The 25,395-nt window shown below is 41.7% G+C and overlaps 1 protein-coding gene across 1 annotated transcript; it reads left to right on the top strand.

Moving 5' to 3' along the window:
* The first annotated feature begins 413 nt into the window (after positions 1-413).
* Positions 414-25,114, top strand: GPNMB (glycoprotein nmb). Its single transcript, XM_067562072.1, has 12 exons — positions 414-575; positions 7,877-8,026; positions 9,613-9,756; positions 10,905-11,078; positions 11,998-12,156; positions 13,696-14,019; positions 15,377-15,436; positions 17,664-17,786; positions 18,353-18,455; positions 19,436-19,641; positions 21,098-21,191; positions 22,713-25,114. The coding sequence occupies exons 1-12, from the start codon at positions 473-475 to the stop codon at positions 22,864-22,866; spliced, it is 1,794 nt and encodes a 597-aa protein (XP_067418173.1). The 5' UTR covers positions 414-472; the 3' UTR covers positions 22,867-25,114.
* The last annotated feature ends 281 nt before the right edge of the window (positions 25,115-25,395 follow it).

The following is a 25,395-nucleotide window of genomic DNA, read 5'->3' as shown; positions in this document are numbered from 1 at the left end:
AACTGGAATCAAGCATTCACCATGTAACCCAGCAATGTTACCCACCACATCACACAGACACGAGGTGGGTCCGTGCCCAGGTTCACAGAAAGGAAATGAGTGATTGGAGTAACAATTACAAAGTGGGCTGAGGTGAGAGGTAACTGGAGGGAAATGGCTTTAATTTGAAAACAGACATCTACAAAAGCTGAAAACAATTGGTATCCGAATGCCTGTGGGATGAATGGCATGCCAGTGACTGTTAAAACATACCAGTGATGGTTAAAAAGGGAGAGGAGTGAGTCATAGGCACATGAGCTGGGAGTTGAGTTGAAGACAAGAAATCATGCATCTCTACTTAATGCCATCACATGATGAGCCCTGGGGCCTCCATTTAATTGCAGAGGAGGAGGAGGGCAGCAGATAAACATTATTCTCACTTCTCCTCTGAAGAGAATTACCCTGGGCAGGAGTTGTGGGCTGTCTGCTCACCATGTACACAAGCATCCACACACGCTCACACACCATGAACGGTCTCTGCCTCCTCCTCGGAGTCCTGCTCCTGGCTGAAGGGGTTCTGCATGCAGCTGCCAAACGTGAGTGCCTTGCTTCTTTCCCCTCATCTCCCCCCCGACCTGCCGCCCAGGTTTAATTTGTTGATGGTGTGATCACAACCGTGCTGCTGTTTTGAAATGTTTTCTTTGGTCGCTGCAGCTCAGGCTTTGGGTGCTTTCAGGCTGCAGCCTATCCAGCTGGGGGTTATCTGCATCTGGAGTTGCACATATGATTTGAGCTGAGCTAGGAGGAAAGCTATTCTGTTACCTGTTGGAACACCAGGGGCATGGGTTGATGGGTCCTGAGCCTCTGTTGACCTCCCCTCACCTTCAGATGAGACACACCAGGTCAATGACGGAGGTTCAGTGAGCCTCTGCTGATTTCCCCACCTTGAGCTCTGGGTGTGACTCACCAATTCAGAAACAGGGGTCTCAGGGAGAAACCTATTTCCTCTACACACTGACAAAGGGCTGTGGATCCTGGAGAGGGAATTAAGCCTCTTTTGAACTCTCTGTCTCTTCCAGGTCGGACAGACCCTCTCAAGTACAGTGGGGCAGGACCAGGTGGGAATGAGCTATTGCTGATCTTCCAGGAGTTCTAGGTTGACTCACTGGCTCAGGGATAGGGTCTAGGGGTAGGGACGGCGCTTCAGTTGGCCTCCCTGGGCAACACACTGTCTCAGGGAAAGTGGAGCTTCTCCTCACCTTCCCATCTCTCCGTCAGAAACAGCGTACAAGTTCAGGGAAAGGAGCCCAGCTGAGTGGGGAGCAGGGTACAAGGAGTGCCAGCTCCTCTCTTTCAAGAGCACTAAAATATGATGTCATTATTAATAGTAATCACTTCCTTGGATTTTATTATTCGACTGGCTGCTTTGAACTGAGTTGCTCCAGATGTGGCAGTGACTGACGCTTATGAAGGCTGGGTCTAGTTAAGCAGATGAAAAAAGCTTCTCTAAAGGTTCTTTTTCCTTACCCCTCAGTTCACTTCCATGTGTTTTAGAGGAACGAGTGCTGAAGTAGATGCCAGGTTGGAAAATGCCGTGGGCTTGTAATCCAAAATCTTGTGAAACTTCTTGCATTTGATTGAAATAAACAAATTACGAGAGTGAAGAAATGCCATAGGAACTTACCTAGTGAGTTAGCATTTGTGATGCTCAAAGTTATGACTAGGGCTGATGGTTTGTCCTGGGAAACCATACAAGCCACGGCCCAGTCATGGAGCAAATGCCAAAAGTTTAATATTATCTGTTAGGCAATGACAATTCCTTTCAAATATTAAACGTGAGCTTGTGACTGGCCGTAGTGAAGGTGCATGAAGAGGGCAGGGTGCCAGGAGTCTTCCTCAGCCCTTTACCAACTTTGCAGGGGCCAGGCACAATTGCAGCCCTGGCATGTTTCCGAGGTCAAAGACTGCTCCCTCCTAGCGACTTTGCAGGACACAATTCCCCACACAGCAGGGAGGGGCTAGCAGCAGCGCTGGCTGTGCACAGAGAGCGGTGCACACAGGACCGTCCAAAGGGAACTCCAATCCAGCAGCAGCAGCAGCAGCTTCAGCGTGCAGTAAGACTGGAAGGGAAAAAAGCAGCTGTTACTTATTCTTCAGCATTGCTTCCCTGCCTCCGCCTCAGGAGTCACAGTGTTGTGCAGACACCACTTAATCCAACTATATCTGCACTGTGCCGCTTCTAAATCACAGAGAAATGACAGGACTCCTGAGTGCATAACACACCACTATAAGCATTCCTGCTCTCTCTACCTGTAATGCTACTCACAGTTTACGCTAACAGATCTCTGAAACTGCTCAACTGCTTGCCATCACATCCAAACACCTGAAATGTCCAAAATCATAGAGCTTTAAAATAAAAACATGAAAATTATGGAACCTCTGACTCCCCTGGGGTTTGTGTCAAAAATGCTGCCTTATTTATGGCCGCTCAGCTCACCCAATAACCAACTGGTTCATATGATGTTTCTGATTGTTGTATAAAGAGCAATAAAAGCCCCTAGGCTTTAGATGGCCTTCTGCCCATGACCCCACCTATTGCACTATAATGCCGTATTTGGCATGTTTCTACCAGCTATTAATTAAATTACTCTACGGTATTTGGCCTCTCACTGTATAAAGTAGCTGTGATGGAAAGATTGTTCCTAAAGGGTCTGTGAAAGAATGTGACCCTATCATAAGCAGACATATGAGGAGAAAGGGTTTTCAGCTTTTTTCAGCTGGGCCATGTTAATGGAACTGGCACACTAGGAAAAGCTAATTGTTTTTTTTTAATGGTAAAACATAAATAATTTGACTTTCTAATTCTGCTCTGAGAGAAATCCTTTTCTTGAAATTGGCTCTTTTTGAAGACAGCTTCAGCCAGTCCCTTCCCAACCACCAGCCAGCTGGTGAATAGAGACTTGCTAGGCCAAATTCATCGCTGGTGTAGCTTCCATTAAACTCAGCACAGTTACATTAGAATTAATTTAGCCTTTCATCTTTTTAGTCATGGCTTTCTGGGTGATACATCCATAAAGTAGTCCTTCTCTTTATAAAGTGGACCAATCTCACGACTGCAGTGGTATGTCCAGTGATAAGGAGAATTTCTGCAATATGGTAGAAATGCCTGTGAAACTGTCTTCTCTCCAGCTGGGTAAGATAATACAGGACAGCAACTAGAAAAATGTACAGATGATCTTAAAACTTTGGAATATAAAATGTTTCTTGCCAAAGCTTGAATTGGGGCAGGGAAGTATGCTCTGGTCTCTTTTAAACAGCTAACAGATGTGTGTGTCCTGGGGTCCCCGGGGTGCCAACTGCCAGAGGGCATGGGGGTGCACAAGGTTTTACAGGGATCTCCTGGGTCAGATATCTGCATAATAGTTCACCAAAGGATGGCGTATGAGGTCTCTACTGAGAATCAGCAGCCCACTGGTTGTTATAATCACTGAGAAGCTTATGTACAGATAATACCAAAGAAGTTATGTATCTATACTGAAAATTACGTTCTTAAGGTCTTGGAGTTAAGGCAGGTCATCAGGAAGTAAATGACACCTTTCTCTATATCTGGCCATTTCTGTATTGTATACCTCACAATGTATGCCTGTTTGCACACTGAGCCAGATGTAAACTAAGACATTGTGAAATATATAAGAGAGGAATTCTACAAGAACAAAAAACAGCAAGGGTATGACCTGTTTATGAATGAAGACAAAGAATTGTTCTGGTACATCTTGGGGTGCAAAGAGGCACAAGAAATCCTTTATCTAGAAGGCAAATGGATGGCGTGCCATACTTGTCTCATGAAAGGAGGGTCACAGTCAGCCTAGCTGAAGAGTGCTGCAAGGATTCTGGGTATGCAATACTCCACAAGACATTAGAGAAGTGGTTCCCAACCTTTTTGGCTCGAGAGCCACAGATATCATTTTTACAACCCTGAAGGGCCACCAGTCTCTGCCAGCAGCACCCCCACCCCCTCACTTTGCAGCCAGATGGAAGGAGTTCTCCTCCTTGCTGATCTCCTGTTCCCCTGGCTGCATGCATCCTGTAGACCCATGCGCTCCACCTGGGTCCCTAGGCAGTGGCTCCCTTCTGCAGCCAGGGGGATGGGAGATCAGTGCTCCCCTCCCACTGGCTCCAGCAGGGACCCCAGCATCTAGGGACCCAGGCAGAGCACTTTGCCATGTTCCCTGCTTCAGCTAGGGGGAAGGAAGCTCTGATCTCCTATCCCTTTGTCTGCAGCAAGGAGCCTGCACTAGTCTTGTAGCCCTGCGGCAACACGCGCTGCCTGAGTCCTTAGGCAGCGGCTCCCTTCTGCAGCCAGTGGGAGGGGAGCAGCGGACCACTTTGAAAGTTGGGAGTCACTGCATAAGAGTATCTTGTTAATGAAATCTACCCTCTAGCATGCGTGTTATGATTTTGTTTTATATGTAACCATGTGCTTCCAACACTTCTACTTCCTACTACTTGAGCCTCTTTGCTTTGTTAAAAAACTGTATAATAGATTTCACTGTAAACATATCGTAGTGCTGAGTGTTAAGCACAACCGTGACCTGAGGTGGAAATGGTAAGGTGGAGGTGTATTGTTTCTTTGGAAGCAGAAAAACAAGTGCTCAGAGGACCAGTGGCTGGACACTCCAGGGAGATGTTCAGGGGGCTTGAAGGTTAAGGTATGCCAACTGCTAACCTATAGAGGGACAACAGGCCTACACAGCTTAGGGGGCAGTGCTTGTGTTGACCATGTCTGATGGCACTGGGGATTTGACCCACAGCAGGCACAGACAAGGTTTCCTCACACTAAAGGCAGATGGTAGCAAAGCGCCTCCAAGCCCTGGGTAGCCTCAGAAGAGTCACAGTATGCCATATCCACTGATAGAATCACAGAAACATAGGGCTGGAAGAGACCTTAAGAGGTCATCTAGCCACCCTCCTGCACCGAGGCAGGACCAATTATATCTAGACCATCCCTGGCATTTGTCTAACCTGTCCTTAAAAACCTCCAGTGACGGGGATTCCACAACCTGCCTTGGTAACCTCTTCCAGTATTTAAATATTGTTACAGTTAGCAAGTCTTTTCTACTATAGAACCTAAATCTCCTATGCTGCACACTAAGCCTATTACTTTTTGTCCTACCGTCTGTGGACATGAGGAACAATTGATCACCATCTCTTTTGCAGTAGTCCTTAACATACTTGAAGACTATCAGGTCCTGCCACACCGCCCGCCCACCCCCCTGGGTGTTCTTTTTTCAAGACTAAACATGCCCAGCTTTTTAACATGTCCTCATGAAAAAACTTGTATCATTTTTGTTGTTCTCCTCTGGACTCTCTCCAGTTGATCCACGTCTTTCTTAAAATGTGGTGCCCAGAACTGGACACAATAGTTCAGCTGAGGTTTCACTAGTGTTGAGTAGAGTGGGACAATAACCTCCCATGTCTTACACGACACTCCCATTAATACACCTCAGACTGATATTTGCCTTTTCACAACTGCATCACACTTTTGGCTCATACTCAACTGGTGATCCATTATAACCCCTAGACTCTATTCAGCAGCACTACTACCTAGCCAGTTATTCCCCATTTTGTAGCTGTGCATTTGATTTTTCCTTCTTAAGTGTACTACTTTGCATTTGGCAGGGGCGTGCTCAAGGAGGGCCAAACAGGGGCATGCCCCTCCCCCCCCAATAATTGGCAGGGATACAGAACTGCTCCGGCCCCCGGAGCTGTGTGGGGAACTGATAGCTCCTCCATCCCGGGGCAGGGTCACCACTTAGGGTGGGTGACACCTGCCCCCTCCTGCATGCCCAACCCCAGGCAGAGCTGCAGCACTGGGCAGCTGGATCACCTCTTCCAGGAGCCAGCAGTTTCCAGAGCTCACCCACCCCCCTCTCGGCCTCCACCAATCAGTAACTAAGACAATACGGAATGACAATTCTCCTAACCAATAGTAGCAGGGCAATGAGCAGAGCCTCTGGGGGTGGGGCAGGCAAGGAAGGGGTCAGTCGAGGGGGGAGTATAGGTTTCCCAGTGGGGGTGGACAGGGAGAGCAAGCTTCTCCAGCCCAGCAGTTGCGGCAGGAGCACAGAATGTGCCCTTCCAAAAGGGGTCAACTTTTTATTTCTGTGCATGCCCCTGGCATTTGGCTTTATTTAATTTCATCTTGCTGATGTCAGACACATTCTCCAATTATCAAGGTAATTTTGAATTCTAATCCTGTCTTCTAAAGTGCTTTCAACCCCCCCCCCCCCTCCCCCAATCTCCACCTTGGCATCATTGGCAAATTTTATAAGCATACTTCCCACTCTATTTTCCAAGTCATTAATGAAAATATTGAATGGTACTGGACCCAGGACAGACCCTTGAGGGACCCCACTAAATATTACCTCCCAGTTTGACAGCAAACCATTAATACTTATCCTTTGAGTATGTTTTTCAACCAGTTATGCACCCATTTTATAGTAATTTAATCTAGACCACATTTCCCTAGTTTGCTTATGAGAATGCCACATGGGACTGTGTCAAAAGCCTTACTAAAATCAAGATATATCACATTTACTGCTTTCCCCCTATTCACTAGGCCAGTAACCATATCAAAAAAGGAAAATAGGTTGGTTTGGCATGATTTATTCTTGCCTCATTCATGATGGCTATTACTTATCACTCTGTTATCCTAGTAGATGCTTACAAATTGATTGCTTAACAATTTATTCCAGTACCTTTCCAGGTAACAAAGTTGGGCTGACTGGTATATAAGTACTTTTTGTTCCCCTTTTTAAAGACAGGTACTATGCTTGCTCTTCTCCAGTCTTCTGGGACCTCACCTGTCCTCCATGTGTTCTTGAAGATAATCACTTATGGTTCCAAGATTGCTTCTGTTAGTTTCTTAAGTACCCAATGGTGAATTTCCTCAGGTCCTGCAAACTTGAATTCATCTCACTTATCTAAATATTCTTTAATCTGTTCTTTCTTTATTCTGGTTTGTATTCTTTCCCTCTTGCTAAAATTAATTGTGTTTAGCATCTGATCACAATTAACATTTTTAGTGAAGACTGAAGCAAAATAGGTATTAAACACCTCCACCTTTTTAGTGTCATCCATTAGTAGCTCTCCTTCCTCACTAAGTAGTGATTCTATACTTGCCTTCATCTGTCTCTTGCACCTAATATATTTATAGAACCACTTATTATTGCCTTTTATGTCCCTTGCTAGGTGTAACTCATTTTATGCCTTAGCCTTTCTGATTTTGTCCCTAAATGCTTGTGCTTTTATGTCCACAACAGAAACATTACACTTTTCTATTGAATGCTTCAGATACCTTAGGTACTAAACTATAAGCAAAGCCCCAATCTTGCAATGCATTCCATATGAGCAGTCCCTCTGTTCATGTGTATTCCCATGGACTTTAAAGGGTGCTGGGGTCCACCTGCATAGAATTCATTGCAGGACTGAGGCCTGAATAGCTCACAATTACATTTCCTAATGTCCCTTTTAACAATCACCTGTTGACAGTTTACATATAACTTTTTTGGTTTATAATCCACTGAAAAAAGGTCTGAGAAAGTATGAATGAGCAAAAGAAGGGCTGGAAAGTATTCATCCATGTGATCTGATACCTTTCAGTACCCTTTCATATAACTTGAACATGTACTAAAGTAAGGAAAGGATGAAATATGTATGGCCTAAATTCAGATGAGTTTCCATGGTCAATAGACTGGAAGACATAAGCTTTGTTTATAATGATAACATTCTAAGCACTTCCACTGATTAAGAGTTTTGCATTCAGTACAAGAATTTAGTATTGTGAAATGGAGCAAGAGAAACATTCGTATTTTATCTTGTTCATATTTCTATCTAGAGTTTCGAGATGTGATGAACCATGGAGGATCTTCTCATGTCAGGTCCCATAAGAGGCTACATGGCTGGTCTCCTGATCAACATCAGTGGAATGAAAAGCTTTATCCTTTCTGGGACAAAGGAGATCCTAGATGGAACGACTGCTGGAAAGGTAGATATAGATATGCAACCCTAAAGCTCTGGGAAATGTATTCAGAAATTCTGTAGGATAGAACAGAAAGTTATAAAGAGTGCGTTTTGCACTGTACGCATCCCAAAGTTGCTTGACACAGTAATAAGCTAGATACTAGTACTAATACATTGTCTGAAGAAGCGGCTATGGCAGCTGTTACAAAAACTGCTCAGTAATAATTCACAGCCTCAGATATTGAAATATGGTTTATTGAAAAGGAACGTTAGCCAAGGCACTGGGATAATCCCCTGTTCTTTTTGAAAAAATTCCAGTAGATTCAGATCTTCAACTTCCACCCCAAAGAGGCATCACTGAATCAGTTTAACACTTTCTCTGAAAAACCAGCACTTTGTATGGCATTGTTTTATCATCACTGGTTATGAGCCCCAGGACTAAAGGCTACACCTTCTGATCAGTGGCGTACCATGGGTCTCTGGTGCCCAGAGGCCAATACTTACATTTGCGCCCCTCCCCTGCTGGTGGCAGCAACAGCAGTGTCCCACAGGGGGGTTTCTCCAGGCCTGTCTCCCACTCTGCCCCACACTCCCCCCTGCTGAGGGGATGGTGGGTGCGGCTGGGAGCGGGAGTGACAGGAGTAGATGCTCCTGGGCCGCCCAGCGGCAGACGGGGGGGCGGGACAGGCTCTGGTCCCCACGTCTCCCTTGTTGTGCACAGCGCGGGGGCGGAGGGGCCAGGAGAATGCTTGCTCCCCCCACAGTGGGAGCCCTTGGCCACTGGCAGGCCTGAGCTGGGGTTGGTGTGGCCACTGGGGCTGTCAAAACCTTGCAGCCCCCTGGCCACCTGCAACAGCGGGGGGTGGCTCCTCCTCCAAGAGGCTGGCCAGTGCCATGCCCCCAGGCCAGTGCCCAGAGGCATGGCCCCTTCCCATCCTCCCCTCGGTACGCCAGTGCTTTTGATAGAGACAAAAGAGCTCTCCTCTGGAATATACTGCCTCTTTTGTGTACAAATGTGATTCTAGTGTATAGTAGGGGAATGTCTAGAGAACGGTTGACTTCAATTGCCTTCAGTGGAGCTACACTGATTTACACTAGCTTAGCCCACTAAATCTAATTTATTGGTATAGGTTGAGACTTTGAAAAGCACCTTAATGACTTAGGACCACAAGTCCCATTGAAAGTAAATGAGATTTGTGCTCCGAAGTCACTTAGCACTTTTAAAACAATCATACTAATAATTTCCAGCTGGTCTCCTCCAAACTATTGAAGTAAAAAGTTTCCAATTTTTGTTGTTCTGGTTAGATAGTCAGAGCAGTCAGTATCTCCGCTGGTTGAATGAGGTGCAAAAGAGTGTCTTCAGGAAGGTCACTACAATGCAGCGTAGTATGTTGTAAGAAGTGATAGAGACACTTAGGGTCATCTCCTCAGCCTGTGTAAGTAGGTGTAGCTCTTTTTGCAGCCAACAGAGCTACACCAGTTTATGCAGCTGGGCTCTGGCTGTTCTAGTCTTTATAACAGGTTTAACATGATTGATTTTAAATGCTTTTGTTTAAATGGCGCATGAATGAAAGTAATAGCTACTCACACACCTTATCTTAATTTCTTCAGGAGGAAAGGTTGTGGCCAGATTGACCAGTGACAGCCCGGCTCTAATAGGATCAAATGTGACCTTTACTGTGACCCTGCAGTTTCCCAGATGCCAGAAAGAAGATAATGACAGCAACATAGTATATGACAGCAACTGCAGGAATGGTAGGTAACAAGAATACCCATGCATTGTGAACAAGTCTGGCAAGGGAATTGGTGCACTTGTGGTCTACAAAAGTGTCATGAACACTTGAAACCATCAGCATTCTGCTTGCATGCTGCAGTTCTATCACTGTTAAATTGAGAACTACATTAATGCGTCACTTGTGTCGCACAAAAAGTCCTTGTTCAGAACATGATGGACTTATTTTTATCCATCTGCATGCACTACATATAATGGTCAAGAACTTTAAATGATTTTTTTCTCCATTATAAAATGGAGTATTTTAATCTGGCTCCCAGAAAAACTGTTGCTACTCAGATGAGCTGCAAGTTTGCCCAATCACTGGACTGAATACAGGCATATAGGTTTTTCTAACCTGGTTTATAAAACTGAGATTTTTCAATAAGGAGTTTAGAGTACACTAAAAATATCTTTATCTGGCTGCCTCCCAGGGAAGAGCAAATCTTACATTCCTGATATTTCAAAAATAAAAAACAAGTGGGGAAAATATATCTTTTTAAAATAAAAAGCTTTTTTGGCCTTCTTTATACACCTTAAATGATGGAAAGAATGTTGAAAACCCAATGTCTGAAAAGCAATATTGTGGTTTAAAAGTAATAAATGTACTGTTTTGGTGGACTAAGTTCTCTGGGCATGATCATCTCCACTGATGTTAATAGGGTATTTTTCATTGACTGAGCTCACATCTTTACATAATCCAGTCCATGTTATTTGCTTATTTACAGTAGTCCAGAGAGTTTCATGAACACCTAATTGATTCACAACGTGAGCTTGCACTTAATCCATCTTAATACTGTGCCAGGAAAAAGGGGTCTTGTGTTTAAAACACTGGACTGGAACTCAGGATATTTTCATTCTATGTCCAGCTTTCGCACAGACTTCCTGTGTGACCTTGAGCAAGTCATTAAGCATTCTGTGCCATCGTGTCCTACTATAAAATGGAAATAATAGTACTTCCATTTGCCTGTCTCGCTGAATTGTTATAAAGATAAGTTAATGAATGTGTATGAGGAGCTCCGGTGCCATGGATGAGCCCCATAGAAACAAAGAAGGGGAAAAATTCCACTTTTATATTAAAAAAACATATAAATTTGCCACTTAATAATCTGTAACCTATTTCTATACCCAGATTCTTCAGGCTTTCCTGACCTGTATGTCTACAACTGGACTAAATGGATTGATGACTGTGGTTCGGAACACTGCACAAACAACAATACCCATAATGTGTTCCCAGATGGGAGACCTTTCCCTCATCATCCTGGCTGGAGAAGGAGGAACTTTGTCTATTTGTTTCATACACTTGGTTGGTCCAGTAAAATGTATCTTGGTTTTGTGTCCTAACTTGTTTCCTTAATGCCTTGCATTAGAATTCCCAAAGAGGAATTCAAGAGTTGTTGAGTGAGAGAATACTAAACACATTCCAAGCTGCTCAGAGAGAATAGCAGCTGCTCTGTTAATTCCTCTGAGGTTTGGAAGCCATATACTACCGTGACATGTTCTGTAAGACTGTAAATGCACAGAGCTACTGCTGTTGAAAAGAACTCCCTTCTCAATAGCAATCTGAATATAACCTTTAGAGGAAATCTTTAGGGCAAAGAGTTAAGGTGGGGGAAGCCAGTTGATTAGTGACTAGCACTACCAAGTTAGAGTCTCCAGTTCAGGAGTGATCTTGTACCTGTTGATCCTCAAACTAGCTGGAAGGTAAGGATCCTCACCTCTAGGAAGAAGGTGCAATGTGCACTTAGCTTTAGCACTCCTAAACTGACTGAGTATAGCTCTGTTCCACGCATGGTTGTGGCTTCCAGCTGCAGGGTGTGTAATAATTGGCCCATCTCTGCTATTGAGTATACTGTAAATCTTAGGCTTCTAACTTTGACTGGCAAAATTATTATTTTAGATATTAATCTAATTTAGTTGCACTGGGAAGATGAAGCTGCCTTGGCAAATGCCTTTTCTTGGGTAGGTGGGAGCAGGCACATCTTTCTAATGCCTTTTGGTTGCTTTGCTAAAACCAAAAAAAAAAAAAAGTAGTGGTAGGGAACATCATAATGATATGAAAGTCTATGAAATGTTTGAAAAGTAAATTTCACAAAAATGAAGGATAAGCATAAAATACACGCTGATTTAGACAATCCAAAATGTCACTGAAATGCTGCTTCACTTTATAAAATTTCTTCTAACTGGTTACAAGAGGAAAATAAGAGTTCATGTCCTGTTCACAGGCCAGTACTACCAAAAAACTGGAGGCTCTTCAGCAATTGTTTCCATCAACACAACAAATATCACCCTGGGCAAACAGATGATGGTGGTTTCCGTTTACAGAAGAGGTCATTGGACATATGTTCCAGTCGCAACAGCAAGTGGCATCTATGTTGTGACAGGTGAGTGTGCTGGAATAAAGCAAAACTAAATACTTGGCACTGTTTGTACTGGGGATTTTACATAAATGCAACTAAAGTGCTCTCCAGGAGAGTGGGGAGGGATGTAAGAAGAGGTTGGAACAAGCAATGCTTTTAACTTGAATGGGAAATCTTTAGTAGGTTACTCTGAACAGTATGTAATAAATCCTCATAGCAGACTTGTTAAGAGAGAGTTGAAAAATGTGCCCTTAACTATAGATATTAACACTGCAAATATATAAATAGGGATGAGAATGAATTATGCTAATAATATTTATCCAGAACCCTGTAGAGAATAAAGACTTTTTTATCTATACACTTTTAGCTATACATCTGATACTCCAGCATCTTACCTCATGCTGTCCTGCAATTTGACTTGTCCCAAATAAAATTTAAGATCGATTTCTACTTATTGTTCTTTGTCTGAAATATTTGAATAAGCAATAGAAATGTGTGGTGTACATAAACTAATTTATCTTTCATACAGAATGTGAATCTAAGTTTAAATTTATGGACATAATCCAAATTGGCCTTTATTTTGCCTCCATTCCACCTGCATCCCTAGTACTAATATTTCAAAGGAAAGAAATTGGAGGGACTTCCTGACCCTTCCTCTGGATAAAATTCATCACCTTTCTCTGCATGCTGCTGGATAAACTATCCCAGGGATTATTTTTATCCCTTCCTTCTGCCTGTCTCTTAAATTTAAGTAACCCACCAACATCAACACAAATGCACGCACTGCAACAGTTCAGTCAATGGATCCTTTCACACAAAAGGAATAGACAAACCAATCCTTGCACACTGAGTATGAGACATGCTCACTATATCTCATTCTCAGGCTCTCCTTTTCTGTGATCTAGACAATTTCAGATAAAATAATAGCAACGGTGAAGTGTCTTATTCATGAAATGCCACATTTCTGACACCCTTGTTCATGCTGCATAGCCCCTTTTGCCACAAATGGTCCCATTGAAGTCCATGGGAGTTTTGTCATTCACTTCAGTGGTCGTAGGATGAGATCCTATAATGTGCCTCAACCCAAATTCACTAAATCTCCTTAATGAATTGAGTTTCAAGAGCTTTTTTTCCTCATCTTTTGTAGTGATTGGGGGGGGGGGGGGGAATCCTTAGGAAATTACAATAGGACCTTTAGAAACACAGTTGGTGCAATAAAGATACTACTGCAAAACAAATATTTTGCTTTCTAAATGCATCAGATTGCACCAAATGGCAGGTATAGAACAATATAAATGGGACAAGGAACCTCCAGGTGACCAGATGTAGAGTCTTCAGTAGATGCACATGACTCACTGCCTGGTTGCAGTGTTTCACTTTATTATTGTAATCTAATGAAAAGTGAGTTAAAGAAGAAACCTATATTAAAGAAATTAAGCCTGTCAGTTAACATGATGTAGGCATGTGTCTCCCTCTGTGACCCTTTGCAGTCTGAGGGCTGTGAAGCAGTCTGTTATTTGCAGCCGTACACACCTGCTTCACTTTCTTTCATTTTTCCTGCAGACAAGATACCTTTATTTGTGAACCTGTCCCAGAAGAATGACCGCAATGCCACAGACTTCGTCTTCATCAAGGATTCTCCTATCACATTTGATGTCAAGATCCATGATCCTAGCCACTACCTTAACAATTCTGCTATCTCTTACAAGTGGGATTATGGAGATGGCAGTGGCTCATTTCTATCTAACAACCCTATTTCAACTCACACCTATACTCTGCAGGGAAACTTCAGCCTGAATTTGACCGTCCAAGCTATTATTCCTGTACCTTGTGGGCCAGCAACACCTACCCCAACATATCCTACCACATCATACCCTACATCACCAGGTAAGTCTGCCAATCAATAGGAATATTAGGAAATAAACTAATAATAATCATTAATAGACCAACATTTTGGGTTTTTTTTTTAATTATTTACCTTTAAAAGCTTTACAGTCATTAAAGTTGGAGCTATAAAGCTTTTGTAATCACACTATACACTTACTTAAGAATTTGAATCAATAACAGGATAAATATGTAGTCTATAGTTACAGATATAAAGGCCTAATTCTCATTTACTCTAAAACCAATTTCATTACTCTGACAGCGTAAATGGGCCTTCAAAGGGGATTAAATTACATGTGCATTCACTTTACAGGCCCTCGACACTGCCAGAGCAGCACTGAGCAGTTTTGGACTTGTTTACCCCAGGGAAGTTATGCTAAAATAAGGTAGGGTGTGAATTGAAAGTGCAACACCTGTTCCAGAATAGCTACTGCGGAACAGCTTGTTCTGCAACAGGCATTCCAGTCAATTTCCTAGTGTGGACAAGCCTTTATAGTAGTGTGAATGAGAATCAAGCTCGTAAGAATTTTTTTGTTTTTTCTGTAAATCTAACCTTTATACAGTTACTGATTTATAATCTCATAGAAGTTTTGTATTTGCAAAATTTTGCAGCTCCAACTTTGGTAGTTATAAAGCCACAACCATTACAGTTTAAAGTTGAGCTGTTCAATATGTTTCAAATTTTGAAATGTCAACCATTTTTTTTCACCAAAATTTTGAGACTCAATCAAAAAATGGAAAAGAAGTCAACATTTTTCACAATTTCCCCCTTATATTTCAATCCAGTGTAGATTAATAGAAAAGTATCTACTTTAAGAAAAAACTGAATCTGTCATTTGTCTGTATAATTTATTCTGTTATTGATTTGGGAATCTTAAAAAAGCATTTTCATCTGCCCATGTTTTGCAGGTCTACCTTCCCTTGCTTACAGACAGGTGACTGCACTTGAAATGCTACAATTGGACACCTGCGGCAGCTGTAGCATTTCAGTGTAGACACTACCTACACTGATGGGAAAGGTTCTCCCATCGGCATAGGCAATCCACCTCCTCAAGAGGCAGTGGCAGAAGAATTCTTCTGTTAACCTAGCACTGTCTACAAGAGGATTTACGTTGGCTTAATTGTGCCGCTAAGGGGTGTGGATTTTTCATATCCCTTAGTGATGTAGTAGTCGACCTATTTTTCTAGTGTAGACCAGAGCTAAGATGTGGATGTTTTTAGTGGGAGACTACCAAATGTGTGTGATTCACACAAACTATTCCAGCACTGTGCCAGAATAACTCTTTATACCAAATAGAAGGTTGCAGAAGGTTGCTGTTGTATTTTTGACTGTGCTAATTATCACAATGATCTTTTACAGGGGCAACAACTCAAAACTCAACCAGTGCTACAAACAAAACTGAGTCAACCACTCCTGCTAGTAAGTTTATATCTCTTCCTGTGTAGATTGTTAGAAAAATTTCCTAGTAAGTGACTTTCTATGATTATCACAGCTTGATTCACAATGTCAGGGACTAATTTGCTCATACTCATCTTCGCACACATGAACCTCAGCCAACTGCCACACAGCACCATTTGAGTAAAGGATTGCAACCCTCTTGCCTTGTCTGACTCCCCCTTTCCTCCTGACAGCCTTCCCTCAGGACACAGAGCAACGTCCTCCTTTCCTAGGTAGAAAACCAGTGGCAAACCCCCAACATCAAGTCACCACATCCAACTCCAGTTACCTTAAATAAAAGTTTGGTTGGCACAGAGTGGGGGCAAGTGTGGAGGGGAGTGTGGGGAGGGGATGAAAGAAAAATAAATTGCATAGATTAAACAGAGTGCAGACCAAATGGTGTAGGATCTCTGGTCTGTCTGAGTGGCACTCACCCCAGGACCAGAGAGGGAAGGGGGCAAAGCTGTTTTCATGCCACTTTTGTAGCTCCTTAATCCTGGGGCTGGCCCTCAGTGCCTCTTAGACCAGCCTCCCCTAGTTGCCCATGGCCTCAAGGTGCTGTTCCACCAGCCAGGGTAGCCAGAGCTGATGACTCTCCAGTAATGCACCCTCCTTCCCCAGACATGCTCCTTACATTAGTAGGTAGGAGAGAATTGGCTTAGAGCAGTGGTTCTCAATCAGAGGTATGCATACCCCTGGGGTACACAGAGATCTTCGAGGGGGTACATCAACTCTTCTAGATATTTGTCTAGTTTTACAACAGGCTTCATAAAAAGCACTAGGAAAGTCAATACAAGCTAAAATTTCATACAGACAATGACTTGTTTATACTGCTTTATATACTTACACTGAAATGTAAGTACAATATTTATATTCCAATTGATTTCTTTTATAATTAAATAATAAAAATGAGAAAGTAAGCAATTTTTCAGTAACAGTGTACTGTGAGACTTTTATATTTTTATATTTGATTTTGTAAGCAAGTAGTTTTTAAGTGAGGTGAAACTTGGGGGCATGCAAGACAAATCAGATACTTGAAAGGAGTACAGTAGTCTGGAAAGGTTGAGTGCCACCAGCTTAGAGCCTCTATACTGACTCTATACCACCTATATAAAGGGACTCTCCAGGAGGCTTGTTAATGCAGATTTATGGCCCCTTTTAACCATCAGAGCGGTGAAAAGGAGTTGTAGTAGTGATTCTGGTCTAGCTATTTGTTTCTTTGGATCTGAATAAAAATAAAGAGATGCTTATTCGAAACTCACTAGTTAGGCTAATTTAGTATTCATTAGCTAAATTAATCACTGTGCTGAGTGGAGCTGCTAAGTTCTAAACTTTGTTTGCCCGTATGGTTAAGAAAGATTAAAGCCTGACAAAGCATAATATTGCCAGCTCTAACTACCTATGTCTTTCCCTGCAAGTTTGTGTGTGTTGTCCCAGAAAGGTATCTGACCACCTTCTTCTGGATATAATCATTAGCTGGCTGACTGTTTTCAGCACCTCTTAGAAGAGAATGATTCCTTACCATGCAAATGAAGATAGTCCCACATTCAAGCTAATTGATACCAAATATCCCTTACATACTCATATAATAATTTAGGGCTCACTCCAACACCCATTGGAGTAAGTACGAGCCTTTCAATTGATTTTTATGAGTGTTGGACCAGGTGTTTGATGAACACAACTTTTTTAACTCATTCTAGTGGATGTAGTTCATATCAGGTAGCAAGGCACAGTCATACATACAAATGCCCAAACAGTGTAAACAATGTGTGTATGAAATGACACATCACACGGATAAGAACAATGTAAAACCTTATATTGTATGCAACAAGACACAGACCAGGACAATGAAAGGCCTTTATATACTTCAGGGGTGTCAAACATCCATCCCGTGGGCCGAATACGGCCTGCCAACCTTTTTGGTCCAGCCCTTGGCAGCAGCACGTGCTGCCGCGACATCTCATGGCATTGTACTCTCTGGTGGCATTGCCTCACAGCCTCACTTATTTACTCATTGTGCAGTTGGCAGAAGGGCAAAAACTAATTTTTAATCATCTGACTTCCTTTCATTTGTGGTGTGAAAGAAATTAATCCTCTTAGACTTTGTCTCCATAACATTGTGCAAAATATTTATTTACATATATTGTGCAAAATATTTCCTAAGCAGTGTAACTAGCAATATCTTTCTTTCCCCCACTCAATCCAACAGTAACTACTAAACCACCCTCTAATCTGGATCCTCCCACCAGTGCTGGTGTAGTGGAAGACACTCCTGATGGAGGCTGCCATATTTACAGATATGGATATTATAGAACTGCTATCTCCATTGTAGGTAAGTGCCTAAATCAGTAAGAGAAAAGGAAAATTGATTGATATGGTTCTGAACATATATGGGCTGTTTTGTTTGTTCAGTTTACCTGCTATCTATTGTGTAAACACCACAAGAAGGAACTGTAAAAACCTATTCTTCAGGGTTGGGTCTGGTTTCATAGTTTAATGTACAGTTAGCTGGTTAACATTGTTTGCATTTTTACAACCTGGGTTACCCACTTGTTAAGCTCAAAAGATATGACAGTGGAGTGTTTGAGCAGCTCTGTCACAAATTAGAGTGGAGGAACAATTCAGTATGGGGTGCAAGATTATGTGTACTGTAACATCTTAAAATGTCCAGAATATTTTGAGGGGAGATATAAGGTGAGGTGGAGTGTAGTAAAGAGACAAAACCTGAGCTGAACATTAACAAACCACTTGTCTTAATGCGTTTTTAAATGTGCAGTCTTCAGATCTAGTCAGGATAATTCAAACACAGATCATCTAAGATTTTAAGTGGAATATTTTTGCTGTATCAGGTCTTTGTCTGAGTCACCTAACAGGTTGATGCTCTGTTTCCTCTCTTAGATGGAATCCTTCAGGTAAACATTATTCAGATGACAAATGTCCAGCTGACCATGGCTCAAGCTGAAAACTCCCTGGTTGACTTTGTTGTTACCTGCGAAGGGAGGTAAGTGTATTCACTAATTTCCCCCTTTAAAAAATTAGGTACTTGAATGGTACTAGAATGCTACCCACATTCTTATGCAGCTGCATGAACAATAGTTGGTAACTGCTGTGTTTCTATCAGTTGACTGAAACTAAAGATAATGGAAGTCTCATTTGTGAGTTATATCAACAGAAATCAGTGCCAGGTTCTTTGGGTTCAGACCAAAATGACATGCCTAAGCAAAACTAATAGCAGTAGCTGGTGAGCAGAAGCGATTCTCTGTTTTCCAGGCAAAGATGAAGGACTTCAGCACTCACACTAAAAAGGGAAGTGGCCTGCTCAAACTGGGAGGAAGCCATTTTTCTAGCCACAGGTTTTTTGACATTTGGAATAAAGACCTGTGTCAAGGGAATTCCTTGGATGCAAAGAGCATTGAATATTCCTAGCCACTGGAAAGTGTATGGATCTGAGTGGACTGAGAGGTGCAGATGAGTCTTAGCAACATAACGGGGAAATAATCACTTTGACAGTAACCCTTGAATTAGTAAAATGTTCCTGCCACATGTACTGGTACATCTAAGAATCTCCAAAGGAGTTACATTGTACACCCGGTGAACTGAATCAAAATTAATAGATCTTATGAAATAACTAGAGGGCAGGTGATTCTGTGCTTTGAGAAATTAATGCAGTTGCTGGTAACATTATATTAACTGACTCTAAATGATGCCAAACATAGTTGTGAGATGATGTATGCTTGCAGGAGTGAAGTGGGGAAAATGCAAAGTCCTCTGTAGTCAGAAAATCGTGAGTTATATGCCAAGCACCTAATTTAATGGTAGATTAAGCCTACTGGGACAGTTTTATATTGGTGTAACATCACTGATTCCAGCGGAGTTGCACCAGCATGAAACAGGTGCAATAGAGGAGAATCAGGCCCAATGAATCTAAGAATTGGATTTGTAGTGGTATACATTCATTTTCCTTCTCACACTTCCCCCCAGTCTTCCTACAGATGCCTGTACAATAGTCTCTGATCCCACATGCCAGGAGCCACAGAATGTGGTATGTGACCCTGTTGAAGTTACTGATCAATGCTTACTGACCATAAGAAGAGCCTTCAATGAGCCCGGAACCTACTGCGTAAACATCACATTGGGTGATGATACAAGCCAAGCCCTCACAAGTGCCCTTATATCTGTAAATGGAGGTGAGTCCAAATGGAACAGATGTTTAAGATCTGTGAATAGCTTCTCTTCAAGGCTGTTTCACAAGGAAGTGGGGGGCGTGTGTATTTATTATTGTTTGCATTATGGTAGTGCCGAGAGACCTCAGCTGAGATTGGGCCCCATTGTGGGAGAAACTGTACAAAGACAAAGTAAGAGATAGTCCCTGATCCTAGGAGCCTAACTCCCATTCATTTCAATAGGAGTTAGGTGCATAGGCGCTTTTGAAAATCTCACTAGGTACTTATCTGCATCTTTAGACACCTAAATACCTTTGAAAATCTGGCCCTCAGTACTTTGCAGGATGGTGTCCTCTTTAAATTGATGTGGTGTATGGCATGACTGTACAAAAGTCCAGTTTACATCAGTTACATCAGTTAACATTACTGTTAAATAGGATGTAGTTCCACAATGTATACATGCCCCTTAAATGTGTAATGCTTTCCAAACCAGTCTAAGGGTACATGTGATTCACACAGTCATGTATATCCCTGCTCTCTCAACAAGAAAGACTGCATAAACTAGTACTACTGTCAGGCTTATACAAACATGCCTAGTAACAGACTGAAAGATGGTATGGTTTACATATATTATGACAACTGCTGACACTAATTTAAGATCTTTATTTGCATATTTTTACATAGCAATTATGGATTAATAAATTAGGTCCAAATCAATGTGTATCTCTAGTTTACTCTGCTGTATATGCATAGTTGTGACTGCAATAAGCAATAGTGTGACTCAGCATCAATAAACTCACCACATAGATTAAAGTGCAGCCTCCGGACTGGAGAATTAAGTTGCTTAATACAGATCACAAAAATAAATAATAATAAACAGTGTTTATGTATTCAGTTTCTTCTGTGGCTAGATCTGCTGGGGCTAAGACTGGATCCAAGGGCAATGGTCTCTGAATTTAAGGCCAGTCTCAGAGGTGGACTGGTAATTTGGTGGCAAAGCGACAGAGGAAATCACAGGCTGAGTTAAGAGTTAATTCCCCAAGCTGCCAGTATTGCATAGGCAGAACACTCAATCCGCACCATCACCAACAATCACTCTCTCTGGAGAAAGTCATGTCCAGCCCTGGGCTGGAGAGGGGAAATCAGTAGAATGCATGGCTAGGGCAACTGAAAAGGTACCAGAGAGAGTCCATTCTTTCTTCTCCCTCAAACTCCACTCCTCATTGACATGCTAATTCTTATTCTCTGGTTTAGGAGCAGATAAAGTACTTTGTCCTCTTAATTTAAACACTTCGTAGCATAACAACTGGGCAAGTAGCAAAGTAACTCCAAATCTTGTGGAATGCCAACTAGCGTGAAGGGAGTGCTAAATATACTGCACCTTCTACAGTCACATGGCAGAAAGAACGGTGTTGCTGTAAAATTGTACCTCACTGTATAGAATAGGAGGCTAATATTTTAAACAAACTTGTTGTTCAAGCTCCAAGGTCATCTTCGAGGACCGTGGAAGGTGTCTCGATCGCCTCAGGTTTCTTAGTGGTGGTTGTCATCATTGTAACTCTCCTTCTTTACAAGTAAGTTGCTGGCTCCAACAGTTAAAACGTAGATCAGGGCACTGACCGAAAGATTCCATAAACATTCAGATGGCTAAAAAAATCGAATTTGCTTTGGCTATGTTTGAATCCCTTTTGGGTTCGCTTTTCACAAATATTTCAGCAAATAAGTTTACTGGCTGGAATGCTCATAAAACCAGCAAATTGTGAGTGGATATTAAAGAATATAATGGAAAACAAATTTTGAAATCATAAGCACAAGTAGTCATACTAGAAACATGCATCTAAAAATTTTACTCATCCAATCCGAGAACAGAAATACCACCAGGTGACTGATGTGTCCAATCAAAACTCACCAATGTAGCTTAAATTTCAGATTTAGAATATTCATAACAAAATGTATATGAATGCTATGCAGAATCTGAACTATTCATCAAAATTATTAATCAAATAACTTTAACTAATAAATACATTTGAGAAAATAGTAAGGTGCTTTCAGACAATCCACAAACAGAAACATTTATATTGCAGTTTCAGGCTTTAACCAGTCAGAATCCTATTGTGCTAGGCATTGTACAAAAACACAGCGAATGACATTCCCTGCCCCAGAGAGCTTACAGGCAAAAAAGAGGCTAAATTCATCATATCAATTATTTGCATAGCTCTAGCTAAGAGTATTCCCACTCTTTCTAATTATTAAGTACCCTTGTTCTTCAGGCTTACATTCTATTACCATCTGCATGCATTTACCCTGTCCCTTGTCACGGTGTTCATTATTCATTCTTATGTACTGTGAGAGCAGAACCCTGCTATCAGTAACTACGACTAGGTATAAACATGGTTGTTACTAGTCGGTTTCTAGTACAGTTTCTTTGAGCCTGTATGAATAGGGATTTTTTTTTTGGTTTGTGAATTGTATTAGAAGCAGATTATAAAACTATATTCATAGTAAGGGAGTAGTCAAGAGCGCAGATTGCGTACAATACTCGCAGTCACCAGGGAAATCATGTTAGAACCTTGTCAGAACAAAATGCATTTACACAAAGTCACAGCTAATACAGTTTTGCTTCCATGGTGAGCAGGGCACTGAAAAGAGTTCAAGTGTTTGCCTCCAATATAGGATGCTGGAACTAGGAGTGCTTAGAGTGCAGCAGCACCCTCTGGCTTGAAGTAGTTTCCATCATGTACAGCAGGGTTTACAGTTTTGTTGAGCACCCCCACTGTAAAAATTGTTCCAACGCCACTGTCCCAAAATACAGTGTGGTAAGGTGGGATGTACAGCAACACAGAACTGTGTGCATAACAACTCAGTCCTCTCTGGAACTCTATATTTTCCTTAATAACCTGTCTAGACCTGGCAACTCTCACAAGATCCTTCAGAATTAGTCACTACTGACTCTTGTCCTAGTTTGCAGTTGTGGGGGAGGATGGAGGAGAACATGGTATGAATATCTGGCTTTCTCATATATTCACAGTGCCATGTTAAATATGCACCATCACTGAAATCCATTTCAATAACAAACTTTAAAATGTTCCTTGCAGGAGATACAAAGAATACAAACCTATTGAAAGAAGAGCAGAACAAGTGGTAAACAGTGAGGGACTGAGTGTTTACTTCAACAACGTCAAGGCCGTTCTCTTCCCTAGGAACAATGAGAGAGATCCTCTGCTGAAAAGCAAACCAGGAATTGTTTAAATCTTTAGTGTGACCTCTGATATTAGAGTGTATATATGGGGCTTATGTCTGAACTGTACTTCAATGGATGACTACTTAGTATGAAAACAAAGGATTAGGGTCAACTCCAAATACACGCAAGTGGGTCAGTACATTTTTGTAGCTCAGTATATTTAGAAATGCAAAATGGCTTCTTTTCAACGTTGGAGTTGTTGTGATCACTCACTGTTCTTGCTTATGATCTGGGTCACACAATTTTGAATAATAAATCACTCTAGACTCACTCATTATTAGGCAATTCACCTAAGTTAATTTGTAGCTTGGGAGAAGAGGGATAGATACTTTTTTATCTCCTCAGTATTTAGATCTTAAATAAGAATTGCACAGTTCCAGTGTCCTAGTTTACTCCCCCTCTGTATGCATCCCTCAGGCTGGGCTTTGTGAGGTTGAAAGATAAGGAGGACAGCCATAACCCTCAGTCATTTTATAAAATTAGATCACTGACGTCAGGATGACAGGTGAACAAAGAGACCCAATCTACTGGTCTTGTGCCATCTAAACTGGCACTGCTATAGTCAACAGCATGTCCTTCAGAAGGCAGACACACACTAATGATACACACTATACAGATAAGGACCAGCAGAATGGTGGTACCAAGCGAAAGATTATATCATTCAAATCTTGGATAAGTCTGCTGTAACTCTGGCTTTTGGACAGATGCACTACAGTCTAGCTTCCTATCATCGGTATTTGAGACATCATTCACCTTGGTATCTAAGCCCTAATTTAATTACAACTCATCATCGATGGAAGAACAGTTTTAAACAAAATAAGAATTGACCCAAAACTTAATCCAAACTAGAAGTTTTTCAAAGTGTGGGAGCAGTTTAGTTAGACCAATTGTGTCAAGTTGGAACAAGTGGATCAATATGAATCTCTTTGATACCTATATTTATCAATACTTATGGGTTCAGATCCCAGCACCTGATAAGCTGGTTTAATTGGGTCATTGGGATTGCTTTGGTGTAGGGAAATCCCCACGTGGTGTAGAGCAGATGTAGACAGGGATTATGTCGGGGCATGGTCAGAACTCTACCATACTCAGTAATCCCTGGCTGAGGAAGTGCCCTGTTGGGTGTCACTGCAGCCAAGCAAAAGGTAAAGCAGCCTTTAGGCAGCTCTAAGTTACTCCAGAGTTCAATGAAATTAATGATCTTTGCCCATTTCTGCCCCCTCAGCTGAACTGAATGGAGCCCTAATGCAGCTCAAGAATTTTAAGGATCCAGTCCTGCAAATATTTACTACTGGGCTTAGAAAGTGTTGGCAGGACTGGGCCCTTAGTTTACATTTTTCTAGTACAAAATCAAGGAATGTAGTTTGGTAAAGCAGATGGGATCTAAAATGATCAGTGGCACAGAAAGCGAGTGCTGATCATTTGCACGTTGATGGCACTCCTTTCATAATGTCAGCAAATGCAACTTTTAGCACTGCAAAGAGACTTAATGAAATACACGGTATATATAAAGGATCCTGCTTTTCAGATTGAAAGAGCATAATAAAGCATAATAAAGATTATGGTTTTAAATAGAAGTAATTATGGATTTAATGACAGGGAAGAGAGCAGTTGTAATTTTTATGCATTTCCCTAACTTGAAACAGGAGAAAGTTTTTAATAAAAACCTAGTATGAGTTCACTTCTGTTGTAATTGTTATCACTTTTCAATCAAAGCTGATGTGGGTTATTGGTGACCTAGACTCTAAGCAGATAGCGTGTTACTTCCCAGAGAATGCTACATGCTATTCAGGAACTGAGAGACATCATCAGCTCTTATACATTAGGCAGCTTTCAGCTATGCTTAGAAAAGTAATATATTTTATACTTTAACCTGTGTATATGGAACAGCTTGCAGAATCTTCCTTTACCTTTCATGTTAAGAGATTGAATTTTATTTTCTATCGTCTCTGCTGTAACTTCCAATAAATACATATTTGGTTTTATTTAATGGGATCTGATGCTGTATTGAAGAATAAACTATCTGGTGATTTCAAACAGGATGTTACCTTTGTCTTGTAAGATGTAGTCATATGAGTGACTTAGTCAAATAAATTTCCTACTTCCTGGTCACCAGGACAATTGCTACTCCTCTGAGATCACCCAGAGGGACCTGCAGCTACACTATAGGTGTAAAGTGAGACAAAAGTAAAAGGGGGCCATTCTATCATTCTATCCGTTGCCTTTTTGAGAATCTAAGCCGCCTCCTGAGCTTTTTCTTTTCAACCATAATGAGAACAGAAGTGCTATCAACCCAGTGGTATACTATGGGACTCTGGGGCCCGGGGCCCAATGCCTGCTCCCCTCCTGCCCACTGTCACTATGCCACTGTATCAACCTTAGGAGGAAGGAGAGTTTTCTCAGCAACTGGCCCATGACTGTGAAACCCACTTCCAGAAGAGATCCAGAATAATCATGGAACTTGAAACCTTCAAATGAAACAGCACGTGATGAAGACTAAAATATACATGAATAGTAACAAATGTTAAGAGATGTAC

The sequence above is a fragment of the Emydura macquarii genome, unplaced genomic scaffold, assembly GCF_026122565.2.
Source record: "Emydura macquarii macquarii isolate MOO-44397 ecotype Brisbane River unplaced genomic scaffold, CSIRO-AGI_Emac_v2 contig_2422, whole genome shotgun sequence".
Taxonomy (NCBI): domain Eukaryota; kingdom Metazoa; phylum Chordata; order Testudines; family Chelidae; genus Emydura; species Emydura macquarii.
The sequence above is the reverse complement of the archived record's forward strand: the minus strand, read 5'-3'. Positions and strand labels throughout refer to the sequence as shown.